The sequence below is a fragment of the Callorhinchus milii genome, unplaced genomic scaffold (assembly GCF_018977255.1).
Source record: "Callorhinchus milii isolate IMCB2004 unplaced genomic scaffold, IMCB_Cmil_1.0 Scaffold11, whole genome shotgun sequence".
NCBI lineage: Eukaryota > Metazoa > Chordata > Chondrichthyes > Chimaeriformes > Callorhinchidae > Callorhinchus > Callorhinchus milii.
The window spans coordinates 20032445-20044518 of record NW_024704752.1 but is presented as its reverse complement, the minus strand read 5'-3'; the positions used below and the strand labels follow the sequence as shown (position 1 = coordinate 20044518).

At 40.2% G+C, this 12074-nt stretch overlaps 1 protein-coding gene across 1 annotated transcript in view; it reads left to right on the top strand.

Moving 5' to 3' along the window:
- The window catches only part of pex5la (peroxisomal biogenesis factor 5-like a), a 64084-nt gene extending 52353 nt beyond the window's left edge, over positions 1 to 11731 (top strand). Inside the window, exons 6-13 of the mRNA XM_042339383.1 lie at positions 128 to 223; positions 3427 to 3540; positions 4240 to 4383; positions 5322 to 5392; positions 5633 to 5830; positions 6570 to 6735; positions 7401 to 7558; positions 9927 to 11731. Coding sequence (XP_042195317.1) covers positions 128 to 223; positions 3427 to 3540; positions 4240 to 4383; positions 5322 to 5392; positions 5633 to 5830; positions 6570 to 6735; positions 7401 to 7558; positions 9927 to 10125 — 1146 coding nt within the window. The 3' untranslated portion in view covers positions 10126 to 11731. The remainder of the gene's footprint in view (positions 1 to 127; positions 224 to 3426; positions 3541 to 4239; positions 4384 to 5321; positions 5393 to 5632; positions 5831 to 6569; positions 6736 to 7400; positions 7559 to 9926) is intronic.
- The last annotated feature ends 343 nt before the right edge of the window (positions 11732 to 12074 follow it).

Below are 12074 nucleotides of genomic sequence, written 5' to 3'. Positions count from 1 at the left end.
TATCCCAGCAAGAATGACCGCGTGCTAAAGAGGAGATAACTTTGGTGCAGGAGAAGAGAAAGAACAGCGTAAGAGAGAGAAACGATAGCTTGTTGAGCGACAACGTGGTTTCATTGTGTATTTCCAGGCACGGTTGACAAAGGACCAGCGATGTGGGAGTATGTTACTGTCCCGGAACGAGTCTTTGGAGGAAGAGTTTGAAAGAGCAAAAGCAGCAGTCGAGGTGTCTGAAATTTTCTCAATTTTCTCTTTTCCCCCGGGACCACAATAATAAACATGAGGCGACAAACCTGTTCGCGGTCGTAAGCTGAAAGAGACGCCAGAGTCTGATTTGCAGAACCCTCAGAAATGACTTAATAAGAAGTGTGTAATTATCAGACATGTTGAGGAATGGATTGGGTTTCAGGTCAGTTTATTCCTGGCGTGTTTTTTGCGGGTAATTCCACTACCATTTGGGAAGCGGAGATCATTATTTAAGAAAGGTGGGAGAGAAAAGATGGGGAACTATAGACCAGTTAGTCTGACATCAGTGGTAGGGAAAATTCTTGAGTCCTCAATTAAGGATGTTGTTATGGGATTCCTGGAAGACCATAACAAGATTAGGTAGAGTCAACATGGCTTTACAAAAGGGAAGTCATGCTTAACTAATCTTTTAGAGTTTTTTTGAAGTTGTATCTAGTTGGTTAGATAGGAGGGAACTAGTAGATGTCCACAAATATACAGTCAATTCACTTTAGTCTATTCTGTGAAGCGCTTTGAGATGTCGAGAAGATGTGAAAAGTGCTATTTCAAATGCAAGGATTATTATAGATGTAGTATATTTAGATTTTAAGAAGGCATTTGACAAAGTGCCACACAAAAGGCTATTGCACACGTTAAGGCCCATGGGATTAATGGGAACATATTAGCACGGATTGAAGAGTAGCTAACAGGTAGAAAACAGAGAGTAGGGATAAATGGGTCATTCTCGAATTGGCAGGATGTGACTAGTGGAGTCCACAAGGATCAGTGTTTGGGCCTCAGCTATTTACAATTTACATCAATGATCCGGACGAGGACATTGAATGTAACATATCTAAATTCGTGGGTGACACTAAACTCGGTGGGAGAGTAAGCTCTGAGGATGATGCAAAAAGACTGCAACGGGATATAGATAGGCTCGGGGAGTAGGTGGCAGATGGAATTTAATGTGGGGAAGTGTGAAGTTATTCACCTAAGTAGAAAAAATAGAAAAACAGATTATTTTCTAGAGGGGGAGAGATTAGATAGTGTTAGTGTTCAGAGGGATTTGGGTGTCCTTGTACACCAGTCTCAAAACGTTAGTTTGCAGGTGCAGCAGCAACTAAGAAGGCGAACGGCAGTTAGCGTTCATTGCAAAAGGTTTAGAGTACAAGAGTAGGGAAGTCTTGCTGCAGCTGCATAGGGCTTTGGTGAGACTGCACCGAGAGTATTGTGTGCAGTTTTGGTTTCCTTATTTAAAAAAGGACATACTTGCCCTCGAGGGGGTGCAGCGTAGATTCACTCGGTTGGTTCCTGGGATGAGGGGACTGACCTATGAGGATAGGCTGAATAAACTAGGGCTATATTCTCTAGAGTACAGAAGAATTAGGGGAGATCTTATTGAAATATATCAGATTCTTAAAGGGCTGATAAAGTAGACACTGAGGATCTGTTTTCCCCGGTAGGAGAATCTATAACCAGGGGTCACAGTCTTAAAATTAAGGGTCAGCCTCTTAGAACAGTTGAGGAAACATTTCTTCACTCAGAGGATAGTGAATTTATGGAATTCACTACCCCAGAAGAACATTTTCAAGGCTGAGACTGATAGATTTTTTAAAAATAGAGGGATTAGGGGATATGGGGATAGGGCAGGTAAATGGAGTTAGGTCAGAAGATCAGCCATGATCTTATTGAATGGCGGGGCACAGGCTCGAGAGGCCGAATGGCCTACTCCTGCTCCTAATTCTTATGTTTTTATTTAAAAAACATGGCTCACACACGTATGAACATCTTCATGTCATTGAGATACTTAAATAACATTTAAGCACCTCATCACATTGTCTCTAAATGTTCACAGGACTTCACTATAAAGTATAATTTGACTGGATTTTGTAGGCGAACGCAGAAGCCAATGATAGCAACATCCCACAAACAGCCATGAAGTAAGGACCCTAGTCTGTGAGGGGGAGGACCCCAGTATGTGAGGATTGGGAGGGTGACTCCAGTCACTACCCCAATGTAAAAGCTGTGCTGTTGGAGCTCAAGTAAAAGCTATTCCCAGGAATTGTGCAAAGAGTATTTTAAAGTTGTGTTAAAGGGAACAAACGGTTAAAATTGGATGGATTGTTTTTGTTATTTCTTACTTCGTTCAAGCATGTTTAATGGCCAGCCCAAGGCATTGTAGCTACATTCAGGTCTTTAAATATGAATAAAGTAGATTTTACAGCTCTCTCGTGCTTGGCTGAATGTGCTATTTTAGATCCGATTTTTTTAAAAAAATCTAATGGCTGAGATTTTTAATAAATATTTAAAACCGAGGGAGAATAAATATTTATACCGATATGTAACCTGTTCCACCTGATTGGCTCTATGGAGATAATTCCCTTTGTCTCACAGAATTGAAGGAAGATAACAATGACAATGATTTTACGTTAATATGTCAGGAGGACAACTCAAAGTTTCAAACGATCAACTTGGAGAGTAGCTCAAGACGGGTGGGAGAGAAAGGATACTGTGTTTATCATAAATTTAAAGATGCGATAAGGTTTCTACATTGAGATTCTACCCTGTGTTAAGGGCGTTGTAAAAATGCAACCTGTTGTTGTGGTAACACCAATTTTTTTTCAAAGCTGCACTTTGTCTCAAATCTTACCAGATCAAATAATGCAAAACCAAATGCTTTCAATGAAAACATGCACCTGTAGCTTGTTAAACAAACGTTTTCTCTCCCCCCAGCATCCATGACCTGTATTATACCAATCGTATCAGTTGCTCAACATTTGAGTAGAAGGCTCTTAATCAGACTCTTTGCCCATTTCAGTTAGACCTTCACCATTTTAGTGTTGGTAACATAGTACAATGGGAGAAGGGGGCAGTGGGGAAGAAAGTTGACGGCTACCAAATCCATATAGATGTGCGGTAAATTCAACACTCTTCATAGTTAGTCAGCTATTCTGGCTCATCCGTAATTGAACTAATTGAGTCAATGCACTAACAGGCAAGGGCAGTCCTCATGTGGGGGACTAGTGTCGGGAGACACAAACTAACATTTTATGTGTTCTAACAAATGCAAGCATTATTATTTGTTTTGGCAAACCACATACTTATTACTGTGTTGTTCATGTTTCAGATGCAACTTGTAAAAAAAATGCAAAACGTAAATTGTATTGTAACTCATTGAGGACGTATTAAAAATCAATCTTACAGTCTGACACAGAATTTTGGGATAAGATGCAAGTTGAATGGGAAGAAATGGCTCGCAGGAACTGGCTCGCAGGAAGTCAACCACCAGAAAAAGCTGCCATCTCTCCCCACGAGAAGGTAATCACATAAAGCAACCTGCCAGAGGAGCTTGATGTCAATCACAGCTTGTGGCCCAATTGTCTGCGATCAGTAGTTAATAATTATATATTGGTGTGTGTATAAATATATAATATACATACATGATTCTGTCCTTGACTGATGTCCACCTTCCAGTAGGATCTCTGGCTAAGGATCAGGAGGAGGAATCCTGACTGATTTTTTTTCTCCTTCCTAACCAAGGGCCCTGAAGCCACTTACACCTTCAGATAACTAACGCATTGGAACCTGGGACTTTCTGGTCTGTCATAGTAAAACTCACACAAGTCCAATCTGTCTAAATCGTATACCTGTCTAAATCGTACATCTGCTCTGTTGCATTTCCTATTATTTGCCCAGATTCCATCTCAAGCTGCAGGTGAATTTGGGACATTTTCTCTCAAGAAAGATCCAAATGAGATTATAATATCAGACAAACGTATAATGGACGGAAGGCACATAGTGGTTTCTCACAATGGGGAGGGAAAGATGAAAACGTACATTGCTGAATTGTTGACAAAATAATCCAGCTATTGTTCCCGGGGATGTACTTTACACTGACTGGAAATCATATAAAACAGACAGAACAGACCAGTCAATCTCTAGGTATGAAGAGAGGAGCAGCTGCAGGATGTTTGCGGCTTTGCACATGTAATATGTTTTGATCATTGTTGCCTGCAGGGCTATTATTTTCACACCGATAATCCCTTCAGAGACTGGCCCAACGCCTTTGAGGAAGCAACAAAAAAGCAGAAAGAGGGAGATTTGCCCAATGCAGTCTTATTGTTAGAATCGGCCATTTTGCAAGATCCCCATGACGCAGAGGTAAGGTGGCACAAAACTCCCGTCATAAACAAGTCAATAGCAAAAGGTACCAACAAACACAATGTCATTTTAAATAAGAATTAGCTTTGACGTCCTCCCAATGTAAAACAACACAACAACAACATGCATTTATATAGCACCCTTCACACGGGGTAGACCTAGAGCACTTTAATCCTGTGAAGAGCTTTGAGACATTGACGAAATAAGGCACTATATCAAATGCAATGATTATAATAAAAATGTGAAAATATTTAAAACTAGTATGCATGTTTTTCAGTGAACACAAACACTAGGGATGATTATAGACACATTTTTTTAAAATTAAAAACCCTGCTGATAAATAGCTCAAAGCAGAATTTGTGTAGGAGCTAATTTATTTTCCACCAAACTAAAATTGACACTTTGCCCTCACAGGTTGCAGAACTTATTGATTCATCAATAAAAAATCTGAAAAACAACTTGATCTGTCGACCTGTGTGGAAATGCCATTAACAGCTTGTGATGCCAATGATCCCTTGCACCTCAGCTCCACAAACTTTCAACCTTAACATTAGTCTCAAAACAAAAACAAAGCGCTTGGAATTATGATTTCTGCTACTCAGCGACGTGCTGTTTTGGGTTCTGACCTGTTCAACTTGCAATGGCTCAATGCTGCCTGATTTCACCAACACTGTTTGCCTCCAATGATTCTTCAAATGCGACTATTATTATTGTTATTAATTTAACTCGTTCGTGCATCAAGAAATTGAGAAACCCTGAGACATCTGCAATTAAGTAAAAGTGAGCTTTTCAGAAAGCACTGACTTCTTCTCATTTGCGCCCCCTGTGATACCAACAACAACTTGCGTTTATATAGCGCCCCCTCATGCCATAGTGTAGACACTTGCTTCTGTGGCTTTTTCACACTGATCATGTTGTTGTTGTTGTTTTGTGGGCAGGCCTGGCAGTACTTGGGCACAACTCAAGCGGAGAATGAAAACGAACAATCTGCCATCGTTGCTCTCCAGAGGTACGATTTGGGGCTGTTTTTACGAGCTCTCATATATTGGTCATTTTGTTCAGTCTTCCTCCCCGCCGGAGAGTTTGAGGGTTCATAATGTATCTAGTTTTGCTGGGAAGAGTTTGCTCTTCTAGAAATCGCTTGTACCCCCCCTTTGCCCCCACATTTGTTCCTCGTCGTGCACAATTTGTAATGCTGAGATGAGGTTATAGCCACACCAGCAAGAGCAACCTTCATTCCTGTGTTCAGGTGCCTCGAGCTGCAGTCCTACAATCTGGTGGCCCTGATGGCACTGGCGGTCAGTCTGACCAACACCGGCTTACAGCAGGACGCCTGCGACGCCCTCAAAAACTGGATCCGACACAACCCCAAGTACAAGTACTTAATCAGGGGCAAAACCGGGTCACCGGCCCCCGGGAGGAAGAAAGACAGAGAAGCGAGCGCCAGGTAAACGGGAAAAGGCATTTCATTTAGCCACGATTGTCAAACTATTTCTACCACCTTCAAGATCCCATTGCACTATTTTATTCAAAAAAGTGAGAGTTTTTCCCTCCAACTGCCGAGCTTAATAATTCTACAGATAAACTGGTCCTTCGCTCCACACTCTGTTTGTGCATTTGATTATTTCTCTGCAAATTGGCTGCTGTGTTTTTCCCACAAATAGACACTTGACAGCAACTTGACAAGTAATACTTGTCTACAAAATATACCGTCACTTAGGCTTTACAGGAAAATCATGTGCAGCATTTTGAAATGTAATTCCAACGTGAAAGCTCCCACATTAAATGCAAGTATTATTATCACCAGTGCCTGAGAATCACTTTGAGATGTTGCAGTGTTAAGTGCGCTCTATAAAAATCAAGGATTATTATTGTAGAAAAAATAATATGGATACAAAAACAACAGCTTACATTTGTGTAGCAAAAACAGAAGTGGCTGGGAACACTCAGCAGGTCAGGCAGCATCTATGGAGAAAGGAAAGTGAGTCAACGTTTCGGGTCCACAACCCTTCGTCAGAACTGGGGCACATTGGGAGGGAGAGGCTTTATTATATTCGTGTCGTGCCTTTCAAAGCACTGGGACACATTGGGTTTGTTTTACAGTTGTAGGTATTTGTGTAATATAGGTCCTATGTCCTCATTACCTGCCTATTTAGGCCACTCTGTCATTGTACATATTCTTCCAGCTCGTTACTAACTGAAGTGAAAGGCTTGTTTTTGGAGGCCGTCCGTCAAACTCCGGACATGATAGACCCAGATCTGCAGACCGGACTCGGGGTACTCTTCAACCTCAGTGGGGAATACGATCGAGCTGTTGATGCCTTCAACTGTGCGCTGACCATCAGGCCACAGGTAACGCCCGACACCACTCACAGACTTGCCCGCCTTAATCACCCACCGCAATCACTGAGAAGATGTTGTGTTGGGTTCAGAATACACCACTTATTTTTCCCAAGTTGCTCATCTCCTCCCACCTTCAAGAGAGAAAATAATCACATAGAAGATGGCTTCCCTCTCCCTCACTTAACTCTTGTTCCACGCTTGTAACTATCTTTTAAGTACCAAGGCAGCAGGAAAAGGGATTAATTCTGTCTAGAATTGATCGGTGTGAACTCCAGTTTGTGCTGCAGTTTAAGATTCCACACAAGCCCCCACCTCGCCTATTCCCCTCACCCCTACCCCTCTATCCCCTTCTCCTTCATGAATGAAAATACATATACCACCTTCAAGTGAAAATGTCCCCAGGTCAGGAATATAACACACACTCTCTCTCTGCTGTATGTTGAAGTACAATCTATGGTTTGAGAGGAAAGCTTGCAAGTGGATTATCTGGTCCTTAGAGCAAAAAAAAACAACATTCACTCCAAAAAAAAATTCAGCAAGTTCTGTCAGGTTTTGAGAAACACAGTAAATTACAGTATATTCTGTGAAACGCTTTAATTCGTCTGAATGATGTGATAAGGTGCTATATCAAATGCAAGGATTATTATTAAATAAATAAATCATTTTACATTAAGGATTACTTGTTGTGGAATCGGCTGGGAGCCACTTTGGCTAACGGTGACCGGAGCGAGGAGGCTGTTGAGGCTTACCAGAGGGCGTTGGAAATCCAGCCGGGTTTCATCCGCTCGAGGTACAATCTAGGAATCACTTGCATCAACCTGGGAGCTTACAGGTAAGGGACACAATGTGTAATAAGCTCAGGGATGGGTTTCTGCCCTTGTCATAAACCCGGCTGATCAGATAAAAATAATCTAGGGGGTTTGAATAGTTCCAGGAGACAGGTGGAATATGTCCCCTCTTTTTCCCCTCTCCCCACTTTGAGCATCCACTTTCAAATTCAAAAGGTATAGCACAGGCATTTTATATATAAAAAATTAAAAATGCTTTCCCAAGGGAATCTTTTTTAAACCTATGTAATGAAAGTTAACCTTGCATGATATTCTTCCAGTACCACTCCCCTCTGTTGCAATTTATTTAACATAAATTAAAAACATTGCCAGAAGCAATCAAGCAAGAATATCCCCAAACTCACATCAATGCTCAGGAAAGGACAGCAAACACTGTCATCAAATACAAGCATTGCATCAAATGTGAGGACTGTTATTAAAAAAAACGAGCAAGAGGCAGAAATCTTAATACAAATCTGTTGTCCACAGACATTGGGCAGATGTGGAAACTCCAATAAATGTGTTCAAGAAGCTATTTTTTTCTTCACTAGCTGCACATTGCAGATGGGTGAGACTAACCTGCTTGCTCAGGAGGAAACTTGTTTGTCGAAGCTATAGCTTCTTCTTCATAATGAACAACGAGTATAAATTAAGTAACATTCACAGTTTTTGAAGGCATTGCTTCTAACCTTTAATTACAATTTACGTTTAAAAAAAATGTAAAAATTAATATGGTCACTCAATTCATGACTGTTTGTGGGACACTGCTGTGCTCAACTAATTGGCTGCTACATTTCGCCGACAATATATACAGTCAATTCACTTCACGGTAAAGCGCTTTGAGACGTTTTGAAGACGTGATAAGGCACTATATCAAATGCAAGAATCATCATCATCATTTTTGTTTTAAAAAAGGGTCATTTGACTTGTATTCTGTTGGGAATGATTGTCTAGGATACATGTGAAGAATTTATGTTACCGTCACTCCATTCGCACAATGCAACATTACTCTCTATCTTTCTAACCTAAAAGTAAAATGTGTGAACAAATTACTGACATTTACTTTCAAAGTAGAATACCTCACCTTTTCAGCCGAGAATTAGATTTGTAAATACTGCAGCAACCAATATCTTGTATATATTGTAATTATGTAATCATGTAATTACTTCCTTCATACCTCATTACAGAGTATTAAATCTTGGGCTATTCCCATATCAACTGTTAATACGATACCTGAATAAATCATTGCATTAATATAGAGATGACTGAAGGGAGACCTATTTAAGATTATGAAGAGTTTGGGACGATTTGGATGAAGATAAGTTTTTTGCTACATTACAAAATTTAACAAACCGGTGGTGGGGGGTGTGGGGGGACGAGTGTCATAGTTTCAAATAAGCGCCACAAAGGAGAATAGGAATTGCATTTGACATTGATTTTAGTGAAAGGACGATAGGTAGGTGGAGAATGATCACAAGTATAGTTGGTGAAAGAAGAACTAATGGTTTTCAACATGGAACAAAGTCAACAGAAAGGATTCTTGGTTTTGGATTTAGAGGCAAATACAATGAAGGAACTTGTTGAATAATTGGGATGGATGGTCTTGTAGACTGATAGCCGACCCTCCCCTGATGTTGTTGCTACCTTCACTATTCTCTGGATAACCATGTGTTTGTTCAGCCACCTTACTGCTCAGATGTACAGTTGATTTTTTTAATCATACGCATGGGAGTATGTTTTGCACATACAACAACAATGACTTGAGTTTATATAGCGCCCTTCACACAGGGTAGCACCCCAGAGCAGTTAAATGCACATTGTAACCGTTGGAATTATTTTCGAAGTTCACAAGTTACCATCAGCACAAGGTAGTCACACTGAGACATGGTGGGGATTCTCCACAAACAAGACAAGAGATGCCAAGACTTCTCCTGGAGACTGGAGCACTAGCAACAGGTTAGAAACAGAGAGAGGAGAAAAACAAGTAGACACACATGGACTGAGACACACAGATAAAGAAACAAAAGAGAGGCAGACAAGACAGGAGTAGGCACAGTGCAGTAGGTCAGTGAGAGCATAACTACTGATGGAAGCGCTTTTGGTTCATAACAATACTTTATATTGATGACCTGATAACCGTCCTGTTTTCATGTCCACAATGTCCCAGTTAGTGCAGGTACAGGCCTCTCTATGGCAGTTACCATTGGAGCCATTAGATAAGTCTGGCAGATGTGGTCTGCCTATAGTCCGATAATATAATCAGCTATCAAAATCTGCACCGGACCATTTGGCATTTAACTATTGATGTGTACAAGGATGTTAATAAGATTAACAAATGAAAATGTTTTTTTTCTGTCCTGTATTGTGGAACAGAGAAGCAGTCAGCAATTTCCTCATAGCTCTGAACCTGCAGAGGAAGAGCAGGAGCACACAGTTCTGTCATCGAGTCATCTCCGGCAGCATCTGGTCAGCTCTCAGGATAGCCCTGTCGCTCATGGAGCAGCCAGAGTTCTTCCAAGCAGCAAATGTCGGGGATCTGGACACCTTAATGAGAGCCTTTAATATGGACTGATCCGCATTTGGATCCACATTAATGTTGTACATGATACGAAAGGTAGGGATTTCTGTGTACATTTAGAATACTATATATATACATATCAAGATTTTTATGATCACTTTATAGCAAGATTTTCATGGGGGAATATTTGACCCATTTTCAGAATGTTATGCAGTGGTTTCAGCCTTTGCTGGTAACTCATGGACTAAACTGGACGTTGATACATTGCAGAATAGATTCATTCACTGCTGATTATTGTATGAGAATACATGGTACTGTTTGAGTTGGTACAGCCCTTTTTTTCAGCGCTTTGTAAGATGCAATCAAGAAAATACATCGATTATATTCTTTAAAGAAAAAATACTTATAAAGAGTACAGTATACAATATAATACAATTACAATGATCTCTGCAAAGCTAATCTTTTTTTGAAGCATTATAAATTCTGGACATCTTTATTTCCTTGATTTGTTCTTACATTTCTGCCCAAAGGATGGATTGTTCATAGTTTCCGCATCTGCACTAAAGGATGCACTGCAGTCAGATACAAGGTCAACATTTTGAAGGATTAATCAAGTGGTCGGTTTTCCATCTCCCCTCAAGTTAGAACAGATTTTAAAAAGGTTTTACATTTTTAGTGAAAGGACTTTTTTTTTGCCTTTGTGTTTAACATACACTGCACTGTTATCAATTGGGTTTGGAGTTTTTACTGTTTGAATTTTTCAGGAGGTGGTTAGCGTTGATAAATTTTCTGGCATTTTCCTTGAGGTTACTTCAGGCATTATACATGCCATTGTCACCAGAATTAAAACAGAATTGCAATCATTCAATGTCAATACAAATGGCAGCAAAAGACATTGAATTTACTGATCAGCTTTAAAGAGAAGAGGAGACTTCACCAATTTACAACAATATTGTCCAATGCTCTGAAGGTTCCATTTTATTATTTAAAGCGCACAGGAATAAACGGTTTCAGGATTGATGTATTTAAATACAGCGTGATACTACAGTGTAGACCAATCATCACTGCTTTGGCAAATGCAGGGTTCTGGTGGGATTAACAAGATACTTTGTACTGAAAGAATCAGAGCATTAGTGACATCTCAATACACGTTAGGCAATCTGTCAATACAGGTGACAGAAACACATTGGTGTGGTTGTGGGTAAACCAACACTGCCTCTCTCCTGTAGCCATTCCAAGCAGCTTTCTCAGCAAATGTCCCCCAGTCTGTGCTCACATATCCCCTCTTTCTCTTCTGTTCCAATCTGGAGGTCTTTACTTTGTTACATCTGCCTTTTATTCTTAAACACGATATACTTCAGGGTGCGCGTGTACCTTTACTGCATTCCTTTGCGTGGGAACCAACCACTAAAGCCAGAGTTTAAAAGCATAAATTGGCGTAGATAGCAAATATATATATATATACACACACACACAGTATAGCAATAGATATGCTTATCTCCCTTTGGCATTGAATCACTTTGGTTATGTTAAAACCATAATCTACACTTAGATTTTAGTCCAAGTGACAAATAAACATAACTTTTAATTCAGATTATGGAAAGTTGGGCAAATCTTCCTGTTAACCCTGCAAGCCAAAGCCTTAACAGGTAGAAAGGTCCCAGCTGGATAAGCAGCAGGAAAGCTTGTCAGACAGCTTTTCTACAGGTTGTTTTTTTCAAGTAACCATTGTGTTTAACGTCTCAATTCTCACAACAGCTATTTACGATACAATAATCTCTGAAAGTTCAATATTGTATTTTACTTTCAGGTGGAATAACGTTTCTTAACAGCACAGCAATTAAATAGAAAACAGCATTTGAGAGAGTGCATCGAGTGTGTGTTCACTTGTGCCTTTGCTGCTTGTGAGTTTAGAGATCTTCCCACAATCCTGAATGAGCAGTCATAACACATAGTCACTATTTCAGTGCCCTGTATTTATGCAAGTAACACTGTTAACACTT